Source organism: Anolis carolinensis, chromosome 3 (genome assembly GCF_035594765.1).
Source record: "Anolis carolinensis isolate JA03-04 chromosome 3, rAnoCar3.1.pri, whole genome shotgun sequence".
Lineage (NCBI taxonomy): Eukaryota > Metazoa > Chordata > Lepidosauria > Squamata > Dactyloidae > Anolis > Anolis carolinensis.
This window is the reverse complement of record NC_085843.1, coordinates 16,021,779-16,047,745: the sequence shown is the minus strand read 5'-3', so window position 1 is coordinate 16,047,745 and position 25,967 is coordinate 16,021,779. Positions and strand designations below refer to the sequence as shown.

Sequence of the window (25,967 nt, the reverse complement as noted above, 5' to 3'; positions counted from 1 at the left end):
CTCTCCAGGATGAAAAGGAGCCTTTGGTAAGCATCCTTTGGATTTGGCTGGTCAATCAAACACAAATCTGCCAAACAATAGCATTGCCCAGCCCACATTTTACTAGATTATTTTGTCCTTGAATTCTATGCCAGTAATGTATTGCTTCTACTAGTTAATTCCTGCAGTCTTGCCCCGCACAGAAATTACCGGTGCAGCAAATGTGAATGGTTTGCACTTAGATTGTATCCTACCCGTGTCTTGACAGCTCAGGAAGCCAACAAAAAGTCTGTGTGCAGGTCAGCCCTGCCGATTAAAAGGTTCTGCAACCACCTGTTTTTCTTCATATGGATTGCTGCACTTGCCAGGGGCACACTTGGCAGAGAGCTGCAGCATTATGAAAATATATCACCATGAAGAGAAGCTCTCAATAAAGTGCTCATGAAGCAATGAATTTTTTTCCAGGTTGTTACAATTGGCAAACCATTTCCCAGACTGTTTGCAGTAAAGACATCCTCTGAATGCGACTTGAATGTTTAAGTAGGGAAAGGGTATCCGTGTTTTAAAATAAGTACATAACTAAATACAGCCTTAAAAATAAATTCTTACAGAACCTGCATGTGCAGCCCTCAGTCTGCCATTTCACTGCAGGCAAGAGACTTAGCCAAGGTAGAGAAAAATAGTAGGTAAAGGTAAAGGTTTTCCCTTGATATTAAGTCTACTCGTGTCTGATTCTGAGAGTTGGTGCTCATCTCCATTTCTAAGCCAAAGTGCCGGCGTTGTCCGTAGACACCTCCAAGGTAATGTGGCCGGTATGACTGCATGGAACATCGTTACCTTCCCGCCGGAGTGGTACCTATTGATCTACTCACATTTGCATGTTTTCAAACTGCTAGATTGGCAGAAGCTGGATATAACAGCGGGAGCTCACGCTGCTCCCTGAATTCGAACCACTGACCTTTTGGCCAGCAAGTTCAGCATCTCAGCAGTTTATCCTGCTGAGCCAAATGGTAGGCTTCAATGGTGAAATGATCCCCCATCTGGAAAGAAAATGTGTATTCCAGGGGTCTCGTTAACATTTAGAGTCTACATAGGACTGTGAAAAGTCCTGAAATCCCTTACCTGGTAAACAACTGTTGGGAATAATTACTTGTCCACCATCCCATTCAGCCATCCATTAAAACATTTTTTTAAATCCCCAAAGCAAACCTTGATTTTGCCATTTTATATAAGAGACACCATTTTACTATGTCATTGTCTACAATGGCATTTGAGCATTCATTGGTTTTAGTATATGGGAGGGAAGGTTGGAACCAAATCCCAGAAAATGCCAAGCCCTAACTGACTGGTGGTATCATGGAAATATGCAACCTTACATTGAGTAGGCTTCAGCACTGGACCTTTATCTTTAATAGTTAACTGAAACTCTTCTGCATTGCCATCCCTTGCCCTCCACCAGCTAGTAAATGCCCATGCTATAGGCAAGATGCAGCACCTAAAACACAGAGTTAAGGGATGAAGAAGATGTTGCATAGTTCCACTTGGCAGATCTTTATGCTGCATTGTCTCATTCCAAGATCATAGAATCATAAAGTTGGAAGAAGCCCCAAGACTATCCAGTTGAACCATACACAAAACACAATCAAAGCATTCCCAATAGATGGCCATCCAGCCTACTTTAAAAAATATCTGCTAAGCATTAAAGGAGCAGGTGTCCTGTCCCAGTATTTGATCTGGCAATTTCAGTCCTGAGCTTTTGTGATATTCAGTGTAACTGATAACATCACCAGTCAATATCAATTTTCCAAGAAAGACTTTAAAATATGGAGGCAAACTTTTTTCTTCTTAAGGCAGAATAAAATATGTTTATTGGTAGGTTATTCCACGTGTGCCAATAGCAGAGGTGCGCACATATAATTGCCCTTAAGAAATAAAAATACAAAGGCAAATTTCAAAATACATAACAGTGTCTCATGTGTAGGCATGAATAGTGGCACACACTACATCTGGAAATATGCTTGTTCATATACAATGGTCTACATAGTCTGGTCCACATTTTCAACCCAAGGTGGGCTAAATGCTTCTTGTACTTAGATATAGTAATATTTATTGTGACATAGAGTCATCCTTGAAACTGACCACTTTTGTGTCAGATGTGTTCATCTTGAAGAATTGTCACCTTGTGGTATCTTCGTCCACAACCTATCTGAGGATGCATCCAATCTGTTGAGTTAATGCATCTTGGTGCCATTTTAATTGTCATGGTTCAATGTTATGTAATCATGGGAGCTGTAGTTTGATGAGACACCAACATTATTTGGCATAGAAGACTAAAGACAATGTAAATATTATCCCAGCCCACTAAGAGAGAAAAGAAGACTCGAGAGATGCTGTCTGATGGTATCCCATTCTATAATAATACGTTATCTTTCTAAGATTGGTGGAAAAGCACGTCCCTTGGTTGTACTGGCCCCCAATAGCTGCCATTGTGTCTTTTTCCCTAATGCCCCCACATACAATGTCTAGAAAAGTAATATGACTGCTGCCACATTGTCCTAAAGTAAATTCCACATCTTCAAGACATTGCCCAAAATCATGTTGGTGAGTTTCAACTACAGTTAAACTATTAAATGAATTGTTGAATGCTGAGTCAACAAATAAGCAAAACCTGATGATTCAATGAGCTTTCTTTGAATTGAACAAAAATTGGGATTCAGCTAATTGCTGAAAAGAATGGTGGAATCGACCTTGAGCTATTAAGTTTTTTACTCAGTGTGCTTTTTAAAAATGACAATGGCAAGAGGATCAGGCTGGTTGTCTAATGATGCTATGTAGTGCTGCTGTATAATGAAATCTGCTCCTTGAACCAGCTCCAGTTGCAAATATAAAAGAATGGTTAAAATGTGCTTAAGTCTGCCTTGAAGTGATTTAAATGTTCAAATAACCACATTAGATTATTTAAAGAATAAAGGTGAACATTGACAAGTTATGATAGACCCTCAACAGGAGGTTCTGATGTCTTTTCAAAGCTTCAAAATCAAACATTTCATGGAGTGGAGAGATGGGATTAGTGTTGCGTTTGATCATTCTCTCAATTAAATTATATCTCCTATATTTCAAAGCAGCTTTTGCAGATATTAAATAACAGGTACTCATATTGTATCTGACCTAAATCCTATTGTTGGTCCCAACACTAGACCAATTAAATCAGTGGTAACTTGGTAACTCAACACATATGTCAATTCAATTGATTCAATAAGTCTAGTCTATTTGAAATTAACAATGGATTTCAGGATGCTGTGTTTTCCTTCTGTGAGGTCAACAGTTGCTAGCCAGCCCTGGGGAACATCTATTCAAACTAGATGTTTTAAACTGTAATTCCCACAATGGCTTACTATTGACCATGCCAGGTAGGGTTGGATCCAAAATATCTCGTGAACCAAAGATATTCCAGCACTTGACAATACTTGCTGGCAATGGGGTAGGAAAGTGGGAAATATCACCTCTCCCTCTTCCCCATCGCCAACACACCTTTTGTTTCTCTACTATATCCATTTATTTTGACTGCAGTCCTGAATTAATAGACAAACATACAGAACACCAAGCTTTGGGAAAGATATCAGGACCATATGTCACAGATTCCCAACAACATGTCAAGTTTCACCCTAAGTATGGGTACTGGACTATGGTTATACATGTGACTGGTATGTCATGTGCTGATAATCCTCACTCTCCATGAGTAATGGTTGTGTCTCTTCTGAGATCCGTCTCTTCTTCCGACATCGTAGAACAATGATGCCAACAATCAACATTATAATGGCACCCACCACGGCAGCTCCCACCAGCCATGGCCAGATTTGACGTGCCTGTTCCAAATAAGGCAGGAAAAAATTCTGGAAGGGGTTGGCTGTGAAGAGAGAGAAAGAGAAAGGAAGAACATTGCCTCAATTTTCCATTATAAAGCAGAAATCATTGAGAATCCAAGACATCAACAAGAGCCAAACTGGTGTAAAGAAATGGATCCAATAATATTTGCTTCTTCCACAACAAAGTGCTCCAAACCTATGCTAGAACCAAATTGTAAATTAACCATATGGAAAATTTTCTTGGGTTTATGAATTGTACATCCTCCATGCAGAGAACATTCTCATTGAAACTCTTGTCTTCAAATACACCATTGACGTCTACAGATAGTTTTCTCCCTGAAAGGAGGTGATTCTTGGTGTTAATACCCAAAAAAGGAACTTGAGGAAGATCAGCTCTTACAATCTCATTGCCTTGTAGTACAGGATGACATTGAAAGATATGGTTTCATTGTTGAGCTATGATTCTGGACACAGGGCTTGATTTCATGCTTAGTCATAGAAGCCAACTGGGTTACCTTGGGCAAGTCACACACTCTTAACCAGGGGTCCTCAAACTTTTAAAGCAGAGGGCCGGTCCACAATCCTTCAGACTGTTGAGGGGCCAAATTATCATTTGGGGGGGAAAAACGAACAAATTCCTATGCACACTGCACATATCTTATTTGTAGTGCAAAACAACAACAATAACAATGAAATAACAATACAATATTTAAAAATGAAAATAATTTTAACCAACATAAACCTATCAGGATTTCAATAGCAAGTGTGGGCCTGCTTCTGGCCAATGAGATAGTCAGGTTAATTAGGACTGTTGTTGTTGTTGTTGTTGTGTGTCTTCAAGTCATTTCAGACTTTGGGCGAGCCTAAGTCCAAAATTATTTATTCATTCATTTACTACATTTATTTACTACATTTATATCCCACCCTTCTTACCCCGAAGGGAACTCAGAGCAGCTGTATGTACATACAATATATTATATTATTAGCATAGCACAATATTAGCATTATACTATATTGAACTATACCACTATACTGTAGTATTATATGTAATATATAACATAATAATATTATTATATGATATTGTTAGTATTGTATTGTATAAAATGATAATATTATTATCAATATTATATGTATGTACAATATATTATATTATTAAAACTGATATAAAAATATTATAAATGAGGGCGAGGGCCAGGTAAATTACCTTGGAGGGCCGCATCCAGCCCCCGGGCCTTAGTTTGAGGACCCCTGCTCTTAACCTTAGGAAACCCCTGGATAGGTTTGACTTAGGGTCACAATAAGTTCAAAACAACTTGAAGGCACAAAACAACTACTAAGACATTGAAGAAGTGAATCAATTTTAAATCCTATGGAGGTGAGACCGGAAGACAACTGGAACATGAAAAAATATATTGTGGACAGTATATTGAAAAATGGTAAAGGCTGGTGCTTCCTGCCAAGGATATTCAATGTTTGTCAAGTTTAGCATTCTCAAAACTGTTATATGCAGAATGTTATATGTACTCTGTATAATTCCCATAAAAGCTAATTTGTCTATGTACACTTTCGGTTCAAGATCACAGAAGTTACCTTGTAGTGCAGTTGCGTATACATGGCTCTGCAATCAGCCAATGCATTTCCACTTACCCTACTGAAACTGATAGTAGTACTTCTATAGTTGTGCAATATTGCCATCCAATAACACAAGAGCTGCATAACATAATCAACACATCTGTGCCAAAAGTTATGACATATGCAACCTCTTTTTAGGCATAGTGGCCAGTACCCTACTTTTTGTTTTGGACTGTTCTTCAGCTGGATTACTCAGTTTGTTGAGTAGCTTGTGTGTATTGCAGAACTTAGGATATTGGGAAGTCAGGAATGCTGCAGCTCAATAGTCAAGGCATAGATCCAAACCAATTAATGCCAGCTGATGATCTCAGGGTTTTACTGTGCTCTGATAAACCCAGTCAATACCACCCCGCAGGTAGCAGTAGGAGTAATTGCTGGTTGTGGTATTCAGCAGAAACACGGGCTTCTCTTTTATTTTGAAAACTGTTAAAAATAAGTTCCTGTATCAGCAACCATTCCAGGGAAACAAAGAGAAAAGAATGAAAATATTAAATACATTTCAAGTGGTAGCTGCTGCCACTACAATTTTAAAAGAATTTCTTCTCCTCTTGCTCCCTCTTTAATATGACGCCTTTTCAAATACTTAATCATGGCTATCATATACCCTTCTCTTCTCTAAGTTAAACATTCCCAGCTTCCAAAGCAGCTCCTTACGGAGCTTGACTTTCAGACCTTGGATCATTTTGAGCCCCTTCCACATAGCTGTATAAAATCCCACATTATCTGCTTTGAGCTGGGTTATATGGCAGTGTGGACTCAGATAATCCAGTTCAAAGCAGATATTGTGGATTATCCTCCTTGATATTCTGGTTTATATGGGTGTGAGGAAGGGCCCTTGGTCTACCCTTTCTTGACTCATTCCATAGACTTCAATATCCTTAGTTCCAAGCCTTTCATTGGAGCATGAAATGGGAGCTACTGGAAAGGTAAATTTTCTACAAGCAGCTTGCAAGAGTTTATTCAGATCTTGTAAGCATTTGTCTTTCGGGACTACAGTTACCAGAATTCCCGAATTAGCATGGTCCTGTTGGCTAGGATGATGGTGGTTCCGAGAGTTCTAATAATAAGAAAATATCAAAATTATCCCTATTTATTTCCTTGTGAGATCCAACTTTCCATTTTGCTACTTCCAACCTTTATGAAATAATTACATCTGCAGTAATCTCGAGCACTTTCCCAATAGATCTTCTCCCGCCTTGCCTGAGCTCTCCAGTGGATTGTTACCTGCTCCAATAAGCTTGAAAGGAAACTGTAATTACATTTTCAAAAATTGCCTGTTTGTGCTAATAATTAAGGGAGTGCAGATAAGGAGAGGAAAATGTCAAACCATATGGTCTACCCTAACCCTCTTTTTTCATTTCTCTTTATTTTCTTTCCTCCAGACAGAAACCCACATAGCTAAAATGTATTTTGTAATAATTTCTTTTAACCTGACATTTTAATTTCCCTCTATTCCAGTCACGTACAAAATCATAGGTTAACAGAATAATAGAGTTGGAAGGGGTTGTGAGACCATCTTGTCCAGCCCCTGGCAGGCAGGAATACAAAACAAAAAGCACTCCTGAAAGATGCTCATCTAAACTCTGTTTAAAGATCTCCAGGGAGACTCTATCACCTTCCAAGGGAGTCCATTTTGTTGCCAAACAGTTATCAATAAAAAAAGCATTTCTACTGTTTAGGTGGAATTTCTGACGCATCAGAAAACAAGAATGTATTATCTTCCACATGATAAAGCATGTTTAAATAACTGAAGGAATGGCATGTAGAAAGTTTACCGTGCTTGGTTTTTACTGTTCCAAATTATAGCACATGCAGTTAAATATCTTATTCTGCCTGATCATGGAAGCTAAGCAGATTCAGCCTAGTACTTGGATGGTGCAAATACTTCAAGCTCCTTCCAAGATGAGAGATTATGAAACATGGTGCCACAAAGTATAAGGGGAACGTTAGAGATTTGGAGAGATTTTGGAAGGGATGTGAAGCTTGGTTGCAGCCTGGACAATGGCTCCAGACTCCAGACTGTGAACATCCAAAGACCCAATACATCATCTGCATTTTGAATAGAATAGAAATATGCAACTAGATGCCTTAGAGCAGGGGTCCCCAAACTAAGGCCCGGGGGCCGGATGCGGCCCATCGAAGCCATTTATCCGGCCCCCCATGGCACAAGGGCAGAAGGGGGTTGGGCTAAATGACCTAAGGGGTCTCTTCTTCTCTTACAACCCTTATTGTTGTTGTTGTTGTTGTTGTTATTATTATTATTATTATTATTATTATTATTATTATTATTATTATTTTATTATGACACAGCAGATAGATATGCTGGATTTCATTTCACAAAATCCAAGTCGAACACTTCCCAAGTGTCTAGGACTGTGTGATGTATTTTCGGATCATGCGTGCAGATCCCAGTAGGGTGGCCTTTTGCAGTTGGCAGATCGTAATTTTGTCAATTATTATTATTATTATTTGAAACGCAACAAGATAAGTCCACAGCAGACATTCTGCTGGCTGTTGTATTGGATCACACGTCTGACACTTCCCAAGTGTCTAGGACTGTATAATGTATTGGTGAATAATGCGGGCAGATCCAAGTAAGGTGGCCTTCTGCAGCTGACAGGTGGTAATTTTGTCAGTGTCGATTGTGTTTAAGTGCAGGCCAAGGTCTTTAGGCACTGCACCCAGTGTGCCGATCACTACTGGGACCACCTTGATTGGCTTGTGCCAGTCTTTGCAGTTCAATCTTTAAATCCTCATATTGTGTCAGCTTTTCCAATTGTTTCTCCTCAATCTTGCTGTCCCCTGGGATTGCAACATCGACAATCCATACTTTGTCTTTTAATTGAGAATTATTATTATTATTATTATTATTATTATTATTATTATTATTATTATTAACATTGAGGCTGGGTGGCCATCTGTCAGAGGTGCTTTGCTTGTGCTTTCGGTGCACAAAGGCAGAAGGGGATTGTACTCAATGGCCCAAAGGGTCTCTTCCAACCCTCTTTTTATTGTTGTGGTTGTTATTATTGTTATTATTATTATTCATTATTATTATTATTGCTTGGCTGACTATAGTCCGGCCCTCCAACGGTCCGAAGGATCATGAACTGGCCCCCTGTTTAAAAAGTTTGGGGACCCCTGCCTTAGAGCTTATGTTTTATTTCTAACCTCATCTGAATAGGATTGCTTTTAGAACTTGTGCTACTAAGTAATGCCTGAAGGAAGGTGACTTCATGAACAAGATACTTTTTTTTGCTAATGTAAGATTGCTTATTTAGAATAAAAACTTCCCTTAAAAGATCTCCTCTTACACACTTCATGTTCCTTTGCCCTCCACATTTCTGCGTATCACTTCTGCAGATTTGATGAATATATTCCCTCTAGCAATATCTAGGTGGTCCAGTGAGACTCCATAGTCAACCTCTACTAGATCATGTGTTGTGAATGAGTCTTCTGAGGCTGTAAGTAATAATGGTGTGATCAGGAGAGGAAGGAAGAACCCTTGTGAGGAGGGCTTGCTGGAAGATTTATATAGAAAGAGAATCAGGGAGATTGATGAGGAATCTTCTGAGGAAGTTTCATGTGAGGATTTGGGAGAGGGTGTTGAGGTGGAAATGGATGCTGAGGAACCAGTGGTGACGGAGGAAGCTGGCATAGATTGGGCATGGGCTCTGGAAGGGCTTGGGGAGGAATCTGGATCCATGGATGCTGTTGATGCTGGAGAGGCTTGGGTATCTTCAGAAGCAGATCCCACATGGTCTGCCTGGAGGAATGAGGGCGGTTCCACAGGTGTGGACAGAGTTGGGTGTGGGCAGAACGATACTGATTCTGTTGAAGAATTTGGGACGCCTGATCCAAGGGCTTTGGCTGTTTGGAGCTCAGATTCTGACGAGGAGTTTGGGACACCTGATCCTAGGGTGTTGGAAGTTTGGATGCCCAAGGAAACCTAAATAAATTGGGGATGTTTGGCCACTATGCTTTGCATGTGGCAAGGTGTTGCTGGGCACCATTGGGTTTCCTGTACGTGACTCTGAAGACTGGCTTGGGACTTTGCAACAGATCTGCTGTTCGCCTTCGTTGTTTTGGCTTTCTGTGCCATTCCGTGATGTGAACCTTCTTTTGATGACTTCAACTCCTTGGACCTTGGACTGGAATTTGACTCGGCTTTGCTCTTCGCTCCCAAAACGTGTTTTGGCGTCGTTCTCAATTTCGTGGCTGCTTTCTGTTGCTGCCTACTGGCTTCGCTCTTGACCCTGACGCTAGCTGCTTATCCCGATTTCGGACCGGCTTGACAACATTTTCCTGCTCTGCTCCTTCAATTCCTGGCTTGGCTTTTGCTCCTGCAGCGGTTTGATGCTGCTTGCTTATCCCGATTTCGGACCGGCTTGACGACGCTTTCCTGCTCTGCTCCTTTAACTCCTGGATTGACCTTCACTCCAGCAGCGGTTTGCTGCGGGCTCGCCAGCGTCTTTCTGTTCTGCTTGCTTTGCCGCTCTCAACAGAGAGTTCTCCAGCCCGGTTTGGGTGTTTGTTTTGGTTTAAAGCTACTTTCGTACTCCTGAATTTTGGGAAGGTTTTGGGGGCTTCGTAGCTGTTTGCTTTTGTTTGTTTCACCATTTCAAGCCCGTTTTGTGCTTTTGGGCTGAGTTCAAGTATTTTATGTTTAGTCCGGATTTTATCTCTGGTTAATCCGGATTATATGTCAGTTCGTGTTTTTGGCATTTCTTCTGTTTTAACTACTTAATAACACTGAAGTTTAAGTGTTTTAAGTTTCTGCTAATTCTTTGAACTAACTTTGGACTGTTACTTTAATAAACTATATTTTGCTCTCAGTTAGCATCTGACTTTTGATATCATGACCACAGAGTTGTGCTGGAGAATCTAGAAGTTCAAAGAGGGAACACTTCTCTAGACATTTGTAGATCTTCCAGTTGACTATTAAGTCCTAGAGATTCTTAGAAAGGGATTCTCTTGGGTTCAAAATAGTATGTTTTTTATTCACGCATTATTCATTTTCATGGAAGGCCTGCACACCTAAACCCAGTGAAGATGCAGAACTGTATAGGATTTGCATAGGAAAGAAAATATTTTCAGGGTCAGAGGTGGTAACAGTTCAAGGTAAACCCTGGTGTGAATTCCCACAAAGGGTGCATCATCTACTCTATAGAATTAATGCAGTTTTACACTACTTTTACTGCTATGGCTCAATGCTATAGAATCGTGGGAGCTGTTGTTGCAAAACATCATTAACTTTCTCTGGCTATGAGTGCTGGTGCCTCACTAAACTACAAGAGGGAGAGGGAGAGTGAACAGGTGTTGCGGAGGGAATTACTTTAACATCAGGACTGGTAAAATGCTGTTGCTTCTTTTGGATTGCTGGTGTATTGGCACCAAATTACATTTTGGACAGAATACTTTTGACCAATTGTACAAGGTTTTTGTAATGGGCACTGAAAATGGGGGTGGAAAGGTCCAGGAATAGGTCTCCACCTGAGTTATATCTGCTTCAGAAAACAAAGCAAGCAAACTAACAGAAATGACAAACAAGCCCTGAAAAATACCAGTACAAATGTAACAGGAAAACCTCTCTTAAGAGACTAGAAGAAGGCTGCCAATGTATGTGTTTTTTTCTCACAGCCTTTACCCTCCTTTTTGAAAGGAAGGTTTTAACACTTACAACAACTGTGGCTCAGGGGGGGAAAAAGAACATATGTATTTACATATTCCCTTTTGAAAACAACAGATGTGGTGCCCCTTGGAGTAGATTGAAAACTCACTAAGCATCACAGCTGGATTTACCCTGCTCCCTCTGCCCCTATACCAACAGCAAGCAAGATAAGCTGTCATCCGGTAAGCAACTTGTTGTTTTTGTTGTTGCTATTGTTGTGTGCTTTCAAGTAGTTTTTGACTTACAGGGTCCCTAAGGTCACCCATCACAGGGTTTCCCTGGCAAGATTTGCTTGTCTCTGAGGTTAAGAGCATGTGACTTATCTAAGGTAATCCAGTGGTTTTCATGACCAAGCTAGGATTTCAACTCCATCCTGCACCAGACATTGTCAAAATAATAATTGAGCCCTCTGACCAAGACTGGCCATCCAGCCTCTGTTGAAAAACCTTCAAGGAAAGAGACTCCACCACATTCAGAAGCAGCATTTTCCACTGTTGAACAAATATTACATCAGAAAGTTCTTCATAATGTTAGGTGGAAACTATTTCTCTGTGATTTTAATCCTTTGCTTCATGTTTTAGGACCTCATCCCATGGATTAAGGGCTCAATTTCCATGTGCTTGTTATACCCCAGCCACCTTTGAGTTCTGAACCTGGTTCAGAAATGAACTTTGACCAGGATGAAGCTTATTCTGACTTTTTACCCAGTTCTTCGAGCTCCATCCACCCCAGCTGCGGATAGCTCTGATGCTTCCTTAATTGGGAGAGATACTGATAACATTACTCCCGTGGTAGAACCAGATGTCCCGAGTTCCCCAGGGAATGTATCCTTTAACAGAAGGGAGTTTTTGCATCGAGATCTCAGAAACAGGAGTTTCGAAGGAATCAACGTTTGGCATCTAGAGGGGATACTGGATAGCAGATTGCCTTGGGAACCTTTGGGGAGTTGGTTTCCCTTCGCGGTGATTAGATCTAAGTTCTATAAAAGTGTCTTGCACTGTGAACAATGTGTGGTGTCAACATAGCGACTTCTGAGAACACTTCACCATTTCCAGTTCCCTGATTTCACCAAGCCGAGTCTCCTATTCCTGGTGAGCCACGACTCCCGATTTAATCTGGAGTAGATTCATGTCCTTGCCTTGTTCTTGAATCCAGACTGCTTTTAGCTTCATCTTCTGCCTGCCTTGAAATCCAAGACTTCCTAGTGACCTTGGACCTTGTTATTCACTCCTGCTTTCTTGATGTTTTCCCCGCTCAAGAACTTCTCAACAGTTTTGAGCGTGTTTCGGTTTCTGGACTTTGTACAATAATATTGGACATATCTCTTCAACTCTTTGGACTAATTCATACCATTTCTTAAAGGACTATTGCTCACTCATCCTTTCCACTTATTCTTTCCTGAATTTATTATTGTTTTAATAAAGATATTATATGATTATTGGTCTCTGTCTGGTTTCCAGTGCTCACGCTCCCTTGGGGTGCAACAGTGCTTCAGCAATGGAGTCCCACAGGAGGCCATCACATGATGTAAGAGGACTTCCAGTGGGACTCTATGGGGCTCCATTTTCACAATGAATGGAAACAGGACACAGAATGCATTTTGAAGTGTTGGGTGCTACCAGATTCAAGACAGGAAAGTGAGGGAAAAATGGACCTCAATGGAAAAGGACATGGGATGGCTGGCCATCTCAGAAGATAGACAGCTGTCTATCCCAGAAGGTGAATGTTGATGTAAAGGAATGGAGTAAGATTGTTGTCTCAACTTTCCCGCACTTTCCCCCCAGTCATGGACTCCCTAGTGCCTGGAGCAGATAGAAACAAGCTCCTTCCATTTTCAACCTGACATCATTTCAAATATTTCAACATGGCTATTATTTTATCTCTTTACCTTTTCTTCTCCAGGCTAAACAAGTCCAGCTCCCTAACAGACATCAGTTATTGTTAATTAAAAAGATGGGCAGCAAATGTTCTCAGAAGTTCTAGGGAATGTTTATGGTTAGATTTAAAAATACATAATTCTAAAATTTGATATCCTGTAGAATAATCCACAGATTCTCACAGCAGTGTCTTACTTGCATGATATAAAGAGGAAAAATTAACACGTATAAGGCTCAGAAACCTCCTGCTTCTGAAGATCTAATCATCACAGTGTGATATCTCAAAACATGTATAGTTATTGGTCACTCCCCATATTTCCTACCTTCTCTATATGTGAAGAGATCATATATGAAAAATTAATTCAATATTCATATTTTACCTGGATTTGTTAGATATTCATAGTCATATCCCAGTTCTATTGATGATATGAAGAATTCCCCATTCCTGTAAAGTGGAATGAAGGGGACCATGTAGGATTCACGGTTGTGTCCAATTGGGGCATTGGCTGCAGGATAAACCTCACGTAGAGGTCGATGTCTTCTAAGCCATTGTTCAAAAATGCTGTGAAAAGAGACATTGATGTAAGCATCACACAAGGATCCTCTTGCATTTCAGCCCAAAGTAGGAAGACAATCATTAGTAATTTGTAACAAGGCCATCAATAATGCTTACTAGAACTCACACAATGGAAAATGGAAAATACCAACATAAACACCAGTAAAATAGTCTTCACCCAACAATGAGGTAGTAGTAGACAAAACTTGTTTCAGTCCCTCAGTCTTGTTGCCACCACTGAAAAAGCTCTGTTTTGTGTAACATGATTCACACTTGCAATAGAGTAGTGACAAGGCTCAGTTACTCCAATGAGCTAATTATGGACATTATATCATATAGGGACTAACATCAATAGAGTAAGACCCCATGACTGCAGAACCTATATCGGCAGTTTCACTTACCTGTGCCTGGGGGGAAATGGTCTCTTTAGGAATTTGCTAGTTCCTCCAGGTGATCCTATGGTATGCTTCTTTCTCCCCTGGTAGCATTGCCATAGAGTGATGCTGGAGGTTCTAGCAAATTCCTAGAGCAAATATCTCTATTGGGAGCTCTAAGTCCTTCAGCACAACTCTGTGTCAGGCTAGGACTGGGCATCAGATAATTTAATGGTATTCAGCTGTACTTTGAAGTAAAGGTGACTCTTCTGAAAATGTATGGTCCATGGATAAGGGGTCTCACATTTAAAAAAATTCCTTCAATATGGAGAGAGAAAAATCCTGTCTGCCTGGAGCTTCTCTTAAGTTTTAATACATATACTGAAAATGGGAATAAATCTAGATTAAAATGAATGCCTGCCACATAACATACGTTAAACAGTATTCTATACCAGCTGCTTAGTAATTAAGTATTTAACTAAGGACTTAATCACATTGAGGTCCCAAATGCAGGTGACAGTGGGGAGATTCGCTGTGGGGCAGTGTGGTATGCTGGCCCCATTCTAAGTAATGAGAACACCAAAAGCTTCCCATGTTCTCTGGGCTCCATTCAAGAATGCTTCCAGGAAGAAGCCAGTATGGAGTCCTGTTGGAAGTAGCCCTGTGTCATGTGATGGGCTCCATCTTTGATCCATCCTAGAAGCATCCAAGGACAGAGCCCAAGCCTCATGTGATGAGATTCAAAGTAACATCTTCTGTTCATGACTTCCCCAAACTTGATGGAAATATAATTTACTATATTTCAAGTTCAGGCAAAATGGATTTCCTTTGCCTTACACAGCTGGTAAAGTTGGTTATGGTTGAATTTGTGATCATAGCAGTAATATCATAATTGTGACAGAGGAGTTTACCACACAAGGAAGGCAGATTGCAATTACAGCAGGAAAATAAACATAAATACTACATTCATAGGAACCCCGGTGGCTCAGTGTGTTAAAGCAAAAGGTCCCAGGTTCAAACCCCGGGAGCGGCATGAGCGGCCGCTGTTAGCTCCAGCTTCTGCCAACCTAGCAGTTCGAAAACATGCCAATGTGAGTAAATCAATAGGTAATGCTCCAGCGGGAAGGTAACGGCGCTCCATGCAGTCATGCCAGCCACATGACCTTGGAGGTGTCTACGGACAACGCTGGCTCTTTGGCTTAGAAATGGAGATGAGCACCAACCCCCAGAGTCAGACATGACTGGACTTAATGTCAGGGGGAAACCTTTACCTTTACCAGGAGGCCACTAGAAGATCATGAATGTAGTATTTATGTTTGTTTTCACTAGGAGACCAGTGAGAAAAAGGGAGAAATCATATCATACAGTAAGTCCAAGGCAAAGAACACTGTTGTCCTGGTGTTTATTGCCATTTGTCTGCTTCATATGATAAAGTCCTAAGTAGCAAACATTAAAATAGAATAGTTACCTAGATTTATACATCTAAAATTATTCTGTATTTACAGTCATTCAAGACAAATAAATACACTCCTCCTGAAGAAGAAACTTGATTCTTCATGGCAACAGCTACAAAAGTGAAGAAGCCAGTTACGCCTTGATTTCAAGGCAAGTGCTTTTCAATTATGGGAAGATAACCATGTTAGCAAATTACACTTTAAAATGTCTGCAGAGATAGGCAAGTGGAATGCTCTTGGGAAAAGCAATAATGGTTTAGATTTCATAGATAGTTTATTCAATAAAGCCATGAAGAAGTGCCATTGAGATACAACCTGAAAACAATGATGCAAAATTGCAGGTAGATCAATTTTTTCATCATGGACTCATGCTAAAGAACACAATATTTTTTCCTACTCTTGGCAATGTATCATTATTCTTATGTAAGAAATTCTCAGCTTGGGATCTGTAAGAAATTTGCTGTTGACAGACATTTTAATCACAAATGTATTTGATTTCCCACCTCACAGAATGAATACAGAACTGGAGGCCATTTGCATCTTTCTGTGCTTTACAGGTTGTTCCATGAAAACAATAAAATAAAAAATGTTGGATAAAGTGCACATTTTAAAATTGCGCAAACCTCACTGTGTGCCTCTCTAAGCACATTATAGTGGTTTGAGTGCTGAATGCTGACTCTGAAACCACAGTTTCAATCTCTGCTGACCACAAGTCACATTCTCTTAGGATTGCCATGAGTCATAAAAAACTTGAAGGCACACAGCATATAATGCCATATATATTTCACAATTTTTAAAAAATAGCTTTACCACTATCGCCATGCAGAATATTGGACTATCAGAACAGTGCCACTGTCTACCAAACAGCAACAACAATGTAGACATTGCTGTGCAGATTTCTAAAATAGGTGCAAACACACTTTAGTCACTGAGAGCATTTAACATAGCCCTTTATTCGTCCGCATCATCACATTCTTCCATCTATCTATATATATATAAGAGTGATGGCATCAGGGCAGCGGACAAAACAACAAAACTAAATAATAATAATAATAATAATAAAACTTTATTTATACCCCGCCACCATCTCCCCATGGGGACTCGGGGCGGCTAACATGGGGCCATGCCCAGAGCAATACAACATAATAAAATATAGAAACAACATATCATAACACCATTTAAAATACAATAAATAATAATAAACAGAACATCAAGAAATCAAAAAAACAATAAAGCAAGGGCAGGCCGCTTGAACACAGAGATAAAACCCGGAGTGAGAGGGACAGAGGAGTACTCCACTATGGGCAGGGACATTTGGAAGGGGTAACCTCGAAATTTGACAACACAACCCATCATTCACGGCTCTAGGTTGATACAACAAAAAGAAAAGAAAAATAAAGTCCTAATTACAGGGAGAGGAATAATTGTTTTTATCCAATTGCTGCCAGTTAGAAGGCTAAGCTCCACCCACTTGGTCTCCTAGCAAACCTACTCAGCCCAGGGGACAGGCACAGTTAGGCCTCACTTTGGCCTCTTCCACAGATTATCAGATTTTAACTGGATTATATGGCAGTGTAGACTCAAGGCCCTTCCACATCTATATAACCCATTTAGAATCTTATATTATCTGCTTTGAACTGGATTATCTTGACTCCACACTGCCATATAATCCACTTTAGTGTGCATACTAAACATAAAGACACCCATACAACAGACATTCAATACCACCACTACCTCAATTTCGCACCAACACCACCAGACAACGCCACAGCAACGCGTGGCTGGGCACAGCTAGTAATTCATATAGCAACTGCTAAGGTGTTACAGGCAGTCCTTGAGTTGCAAACACCCAACTTACAAACAACTCATAGTTGAGAATGGGGGGTGAGACAACAAAAAGTGAAAGAAATCTTCCCATCAGAAGGGAAATTCAGTCCTGGAAGAGTTATTATCATGGAGAAAAGCATGACACTTTCACACGTGCAGAATTCTGTCCCTTCTGTCACATTTTTACCCATCTTAACAATACAATCAATGTAGCCAACTATCATTTCACCTATATATTCTATTTTTTAAGGAACTATACATCTCTAACAGGTTTCTATGAATACACTGGCATTTAAGGCTTAATCTCATTACCTTACAGCAGGGGTGTCAAATTCATTTTCACCGAGGGGCACATCAGCCTTATGATTACCTTCAAAAGCCTGTTTGTAATTGTAAGACTGTATAAATGTAACTATGTTGCCTGGCATTGAAAGCCTTGCAAGCCACATAAAATGACATGGCGGGCCAGATTCGCCACACGTGCCTTGCAGCATCCTTTACTATAAGCATGTTAAGTGGCATCACTGAAAAGCATAATGTCACATATATCTCTATTTTATAGCTTTTTAAAAAAAATAACTTTGCCACTATCACCATATCAGCATGTTGGAACGGATTACTGGACTATCAGAACAGCGCCACTGTTTATCAAACTGCCATCTTTGTGTGAGACAGACTGCAATAGAGTTACATAAAGGCTATTTCTCAACTTCCTTTTACTTTCTTCTGAGCCTATGAAACTAATTAGCTGTCCAATCAAAACAAATGATTCACTACTCCTTAGTCAATCAAAGTAAATATCATTATCTAACTATCTAGTGCACTAACAAGAGAGGTTATTCCTAATAAAACTACTGAATGTCATTTCCTTTTGATTAAACTTGTCTAGCCATTTTTTTTCTGGACTAGGACTCCAGGAGATGAAAGTTCAAATCCCTACTCAGAAATGGAAAACTAACTGCTGTTTTAATTCACTGGATAAGATAAGTCCTTTGACCATTTGTATGTGTGTGTGTGTCAGGAGTGACTTGAGAAATGGGAAGTCACTCCTGGTGTGAGAGAATAGGCAATCTGCAAGGAAATTGCCCAGGGGATGCCCTGATGTTTGATGTTTTGCCATACTTGAGGGAGGCTTCTCTCATGTCCCTGCATGGGGAGCTAGAGCTGACAGAGGGAGCTCACCCAATCTCCTGGGATTCAAACCGCTGACCGTTTAACCCATTGCACCATCAGGGGCCCCCTATTTGACCAATGAGCAGTCCAGAAGCAAGAAGCTGAGGAGTCACAGTGTAGCCAAAAAATACTAATGAGGACGGGCAGAGGGATGTGCAAATGAATAGTCAGGATTCAATTTCAAGTTTCCAGAAAGCAATATAACCTCTCCCAGATGTCTTGAGTGTCTTTTCCAAAGATTGGGGGATAGATGTTACTTCCAGAAGCTGATGAGTGTTTGCTATATGTTTTATTTAAGCAGGCAGATTGTTCAGTGTGAATGGGTGGGGTAGCACCACTTGAGCTGCAAGTGTCCATGCTGCTTCCCAAACCTTCATGTATTCCAGAGGAAAGTGCAGCATTGAGCATATTGGGCAAGTCACACACTCTTAATCCCAAAGGGAGGCAATGTTTGAATAATTTTTGCCAAGAAAACCCTAGGATAGAGTTGCTTAAAGTTGGCGTCAACTTGGAAACACTTGGCAACAACAATAACAATCCTGCCCCCTGTTGCCAGGTGCCATCTACTGCTGCCCATCTCCATTTGTTATGTGTTTGAGGGCTTTGGATATGTTGGAGAAGAGAAGAGAGACAATCCAACAAAATATTTCAAACACTATACAGAAGTTGGGGTGACGTTTTCTGCTTCTCCAGGGGTGGAGAAAATGGATTCCATCTGAGTAAGAGGAAGAACTTCCTAATGGCAAGTCCTGTTTGACAACACAATAAACTTCCTCAGAAAGTGGTAGACCTTCCTTCACTGCAGATTTTTCAACAGAGGTTAGAGGGCCACCTCTCAGGGGTGTTTACGACATGAGTTCATGCACAAGCAGGGGTTGGACAAGATTAACCTTAAGGAGAAGATGCCTAAGTGACTGAAACATCCAAGAAAAATCTGCACAATTATCAAGGGTAGGTCCTTATCCAGAAAAACCGATAACAAGAAAAATATCAGTTGGTAGTGTTGTGAATAAGAATAACATTTTTACCTTATAACAAAGAAGTAGAAACTGAAGGGTCTGGTTGGATTTGTCCAAGACCAGCAATCACATATATCAATTGCTTGAAGACAAAAGCAGGAATTGGCAAGACCCACTTTGAAGTGTAATAACCAATTTTTTCTCAGCTTGAACAGAATAAGTGCTATGGATCTAGCTGGAGAGCCTCTCTGGATGATACATTCTCAATCTGTAATCTTTCTCTCTGTTTCCCATATTCAGGAGTAACCAAAATATAACTAAAATGGTATTGCTGATAAACTAGAGAGATATATCAATCATTCTGAAAAAAATATAGCAGGAATAATGACAGTAAGGACCTCATCCCATTGATTTGGTCCTCTGGATCGATTCACCAGCCTCTGTGGTGAATTGGGGAGGGGGGCAGGGGGGCAATCTTGGCATCCAACACCCCGCTTCACTGACCGTTATTACTTCCCCATCACACACAGGGAAGCATCGCTAGGCAGCTTAACAGTAGCCCCGTTGGTCTATCTATCTATATATCATCGATCTCTATATCTCTATATCTCTATCTATTTCGAAATTGAGGATATTTCGGCATAGGATACATCATTTACTGATAGAACACTGGCACTCTTCAGCAAAGACGGTCAAAGACCTTGTAAAACTGCAGCTCTCGTGATTCCATACAATTAAGCCATGATATCAAACTGCATTAATTCTGCAATAAAGATGTATCTGTTGCCATCTTCTACGATCTTGATGACCACCCAATATTATTATTATTATTATTTTCAACTATGACTTCCATTGCTATCCCTTTACGAAACTATTGAAGGATAGCTGTTGTAGAAGTGGGAATCTTGTGGCCCTTCATATATTGGAATATATTTCTCTACATTCCTTGCTCCTAGTTATGTTGACTAGAAGGAGAAACCAAACAATTTTTAAGTCACTGAAGGACAGACCAAGCCAGGCCCAGCACTGAGAAGCTTTTCAAACCACACAAAAAACATTTCTTGGCTTTTTACGGAAAGTGTGGGTGGAAGGCCACTGTTAATGGCTGCCTCTTGACCTGCCTTTGTCTTGCAGGTCTACTGTGGATTTGAGCCATGCTTCATGCAGTTCCCCAGCATATTATTTGGAGCTGATTTCGTCATTGGAGGGGGAGGCGAGGGTTGGACACAGCTTGAGGCTCACTGTGTGAATGCCAAACATAGAAAAGGTAGTAATCATAATAATACTTGGCATACATGCAGAGCCCCTTTTTTTAGTCTGAACTGCAACATGAATAAAAATCAATCAATCTTCAAGCACAAGATGGATCACCTCACACACAAGTTGAAAGGAAGCATGCCATATATGAACCTCCGGCACTTGGATTTGCTCTGGTGGCACCAGATTACTAAGTTTACAGAATCATGAAAACATCACACGTTGTTCAACATTTCCCAGATGAAAATGGAGACACATATGGCCAACTAAGATCAGAGTGTAGTCTAGATGAGGAATAACATGTAAACTAGGAGAGGCTGCAGCAGTTGCTTTTGCCTGAGTCCACTGGGAAGGACAAGATTCCACACCAGCCTCTCCTCACTGCTGAGTTCATGGAATGCAAACTACTTTTGCAACTTACAGGAATTGAAGTAAACAGAACACAAAGGGGGAAAGTGGAAAAAAATAAATAAACTGGGATATTTTAAAAGCAGGTGAGGAAGTAGAATAACAGTAGATCAGCTGATGCTGTCCCTGCCTTACTGGGACAGTTGGAGAAGTTCTCTCCTACATGGAGGATCACCTTAGGAATGCCTGTCCTCCATATCTCCATACCCTCCTTCTTGAAATGTTTATTATAAGTAGACTTGAACTGTCTCTTTCTGTCTTGACAGTTCACATGAATGAATGAATGAATGAATGAATGAATGAATGAATGAATGAATGAATGAATATATACCTTTATAATATGACTGCTTTGCTTGGGGATCATGACTTGAGTATGAGACAGCTGTGTGATGTTGTAGCAATAAAGATGAATGCTATTTTAGCCTGTATTAATAGAAGCATAGTTCTAAGTCAAGGAAAGACATAATCCTACTATATTCCCCACTACATCTGAAGTACTGCATTCAACTCTGAACATCTCATTTTAAGAAGGATATAGACAAGCTGAAGCAAGCTCAGAAAAGTGCAATGAGGATGGAGAACAAAATATATGGGGGAAGGTTGAAGGAGTTGGACATGTTCAGCCTAGTTGAGTGACATGATAGCCCTCTTTAAATACCTTCAAGGATGTCACAGAGAGAAGGGTTCAGGTCTCTTCTCTATTCCCACAAAAGGTGAACCAGGTATAATGGTTTGAAGTTACTGGAGAATTGATTTCAATTAGAATGAACTTCTTGACTGTAAGAGGGATTCGGCCATGGAGCCTGTGCTGGGATCTCCTTCTCTGCTACCATAGAATCATAGAATCATAGAATAGTAGAGTTGGAAGAGATCACATGGGCCATCCAGCCCAACCCCCTGCTAAGAAGCAGGAAATCGCATTCAAAGCACCCCCGACAGATGGCCATCCAGCCTCTGCTTAAAAGCCTCCAAAGAAGGAGCCTCCACCACAGCCCCGGGGAGAGAGTTCCACTGTCGAACAGCTCTCACAGTGAGGAAGTTCTTCCTGATGTTCAGGTGGAATCTCCTTTCCTGTAGTTTGAAGCCATTGTTTCGTGTCCTAGTCTGCAGGGCAGCAGAAAACAAGCTTGCTCCCTCCTCCCTTTGACTTCCCTTCACGTATTTGTACATGGCTATCATGTCTCCTCTCAGCCTTCTCTTCTGCAGGCTAAACATGCCCAGCTCTTTAAGCCGCTCCTCATAGGGCTTGTTCTCCAGACCCTTAATCATTTTAGTCGCCCTCCTCTGGACGCTTTCCAGCTTGTCAACATCTCCCTTCAACTGTGGTGCCCAAAATTGGACACAGTATTCCAGGTGTGGTCTGACCAAGGCAGAATAGAGGGGGAGCATAACTTCCCTGGATCTAGACGCTATTCCCCTATTGATGCAGGCCAGAATCCCATTGGCTTTTTTAGCAGCTGCATCACATTGTTGGCTCATGTTTAACTTGTTGTCCACGAGGACTCCAAGGTCTTTTTTGCACACACTGCTGTCAAGCCAGGCGTCCCCCATTCTGTATCTTTGATTTCCATTTTTTCTGCCAAAGTGAAGTATCTTGCATTTGTCCCTGTTGAACTTCATTTTGTTAGTTTCGGCCCATCTCTCTAGTCTGTCAAGATCGTTTTGAATTCTGCTCCTGTCTTCTGGAGTGTTAGCTATCCCTCCCAGTTTTGTGTCGTCTGCAAACTTGATGATCGTGCCTTCTAACCCTTTGTCTAAGTCGTTAATAAAGATGTTGAACAGAACCGGGCCCAGGACGGAGCCCTGCGGCACTCCACTTGTCACTTCTTTCCATGATGAAGACGACGCATTGGTGAGCACCCTTTGGGTTCGTTCGCTTAGCCAATTACAGATCCACCTAACCGTAGTTTTGTCTAGCCCACATTTTACTAGTTTGTTTGCCAGAAGGTCGTGGGGGACTTTGTCGAAGGCCTTACTGAAATCCAGGTACGCTACATCCACGGCATTCCCTGTATCGACCCAACTCGTAACTCTATCGAAAAAAGAGATCAGATTAGTCTGGCATGACTTGTTTTTGGTAAATCCGTGTTGACTATTAGCAATGATCACATTTGTTTCTAAGTGTTCGCAGACCACTTCCTTAATGATCTTTTCCAGAATTTTGCCTGGTATTGATGTGAGGCTGACCGGACGGTAATTGTTTGGGTCGTTCTTTTTTCTCTTCTTGAAGATAGGGACCACATTCGCCCTCCTCCAATCTGCTGGGACTTCTCCTGTTCTCCAAGAACTCTCGAAGATAATTGCCAGTGGTTCTGAAATAACTTCCGCTAGTTCCTTCAGTACTCTTGGATGTAGCTGATCTGGCCCTGGGGACTTGAATTCGTTTAGAGAGCCCAAGTGTTCCTGGACAACTTGTTTCCCTATTTGGGGTTGGATTTCCCCCAATCCTTTGTCCATTCCATGTTGCTGAGGTTGAAGATGGCTTTCTTTTTGTGAGAAGACCGAGGCAAAGAAGGCATTAAGTAGTTCTGCCTTTTCCCTGTCCCCTGTCGCCATCACTCCATCTTCTCCTTGCAATGGCCCTATCGCCTCCTTTTTCTTCCTTTTTCTACCAACGTAAGCAAAAAAGCCTTTTTTGTTGTTTTTATGTCCCTGGCAAGCCTGAGCTCATTTTGCGCTTTAGCCTTGCGAACCTTTTCCCTACAGGTGTTGGCTATACGTTTGAATTCTTCTTTGGTGATTTCTCCCCTTTTCCACTTCTTGTGCATGTCACTTTTGAGCTTTAGCTCAGTTAGAAGTTCTTTGGACATCCATTCTGGCTTCTTTGCACTTGTCTTATTTTTCTTCTTTGTTGGCACTGTTTGCATTTGCGCCTTGAGTATTTCACTTTTGAAAAACTCCCATCCATCCTTAACTCCCTTGTTTTTTAATATCGGCGTCCATGGAATGCCGCTCAGTAATTCCTTCATTTTTTGGAAGTCAGCTCTCTTAAAGTCCAGAATGCGTGTTTGACTTGTCTTAGTTTCAGCATTCCTTTGTATTGCAATGTTCCGTCCCCCAGGACGATGGTTTGCCTTACCTATTGGTCGTTTGTTTGTTTTCCCTCCTTTGCATTTTGTTTGAGCCTCTGGCTGCAAAAGCCTAGGAAAAGTGGCTTGGAATCTGCAATAGCTGGCTGCAGTTTTCTTTGCAGTGATTGGTCAAAGGGTGCAACATCTTAGGACCGCCCTTTTTACCAGGGTCTAGTCTCCATTTTGGAGCTTCATTCTGGCTATTGTCTTCCAACGTGCTGGAGCTGTGCAAGGCTAACTGGGACAAATCATCCTCAAAACCAGGCCAATCTAAGCCTATCCAAATTAGATAAGTATTGAATTATATTGATCTGGAATAAGAAATCTAGTTAGAGGAGCAGAGTTATTCCATCGCTTCTAGAACTAATCTTTGCTGTAAAGATAGGGAAGGAAAGAGTTTCTCCTTCTAATATAGGCAGCGTGATTAGGGTATAGTGGTTTTATAATCACTTTTGCCTTCTGGAACCAGGGATAATTCTGTGACTAAAACCTATAGAAATTTGTTTCATTTTCTGCAACTTTAAGATCTGCGCCAGGTTTACAACCTTGTATGAATAAACATCCTTTTTTGAAGTTATCCAGACTCAGTCGTTCAATATCTATAGGACAGCTTATAGGGATTTGCAGTTCGCCCGGATAAAGGACAGCACGTTTCAGTTTTATAGCTTTTTATTGTCCGGCGGACGGCACAGTTTTGAGGTCGATCAGCGGTTTTTCCGCTTCAGCTAGCTTGCACGGCTTTATAGTTTTTTATAGTTTAGGAAGTTTTAGTATAGGCTGCGGCTTTTCCGCCTGAGCTCAGTCTGCATACCTAAAGACTCTACCAGCGTCTGAGGCAGTGGAGCCCGCTCTCAGACCTGAAGGAGTCAAATAGTGGGGCTCTATTTCCTTGCTATTTGGCTCGCGTGTGCGCACGTAGCCCAGTGGCTTTCTGGGTTTGCACAGGCTGTGCAGTTCCCAGCAACGTCCAGGGCTCCCTCGGCGGTAGACCTCGAGCCGTGGAGCACCAGCGACAGTTCTTTGGCTGGCTCTGAGGCGTGGAGCCCACCAGAACCAGGCTAGAACCTGGACAGGCCTGGCAACGCTGCTGCGAGTTCGGCCGGAGCACTCAACCGGCTTTGACAGCCTCTTCATCAGGAGTTCGGCCGGAGCACTCGGCCGGCTTTGACCTGCCTCATGGTCCGGCGGTGGTGACCTGCCTCATCGTCCTGCGGTGGTGACCTGCCTCATTGACCTGCGGCGGTGACCTGCCTCATCGTCCTGCGGTGGTGACCTGCCTCATCGTCCTGCGGTGGTGACCTGCCTCATCGTCCTGCGGTGGTGACCTGCCTCATCGTCCTGCGGTGGTGACCTGCTTCATCGACCTGCGGTGGTGACCTCCCTTCACAGCGGGGAGGAGGCGTCTCTTCTCTCCTCCTTTCCAAAGCCAGCCTCGGTGCTCCTTCGGCGGCAGGCCTCGAGCCGCAGAGCACGAGGTGCTTGAAAATTTGGCGAAGTCGCCATTTTGGCAGTTTACGTCACTCGGGCAAGGGAGGTATCAAGTGGCAAGTTGCTGTCAGTTGACATTTTGCAGCTTGCCCACCAAAGTCTGGCGCCAAAGGTCACTATCTTTGTAAAGTATAGTTACTTAGTGATATATATTGCTATGGTTAAGTGCTGTGATTTGTATTATATATTGAATTTGCTTTTATTGTAAATTTACTTGCAGGTATATTGCATTTGCCTTTGTTGTAAATTTACTTGCTATTAAGAATACATAATGTCTATGCAATTTCAAGATGATACAAATGGTATATCTCCTTCTGAGGCTGAAATTAGGAATGAAAGGCCCCAAAGGATAAAGCACCCTTCAGCCAAGATGCT

The 25,967-nt window shown here is 41.4% G+C and overlaps 1 protein-coding gene across 1 annotated transcript in view; it reads right to left on the bottom strand.

The window, feature by feature from the left end:
* Positions 1 to 1,309: 1,309 nt before the first annotated feature.
* The window catches only part of tyr (tyrosinase), an 86,584-nt gene continuing 61,926 nt past the window's right edge, over positions 1,310 to 25,967 (bottom strand). The window contains exons 4-5 of the mRNA XM_003219371.4: positions 13,406 to 13,587; positions 1,310 to 3,886 (exon numbers count right to left, since the gene is read on the bottom strand). Of these exons, the coding sequence (XP_003219419.1) occupies positions 3,669 to 3,886; positions 13,406 to 13,587 (400 nt within the window). The 3' untranslated portion in view covers positions 1,310 to 3,668. The remainder of the gene's footprint in view (positions 3,887 to 13,405; positions 13,588 to 25,967) is intronic.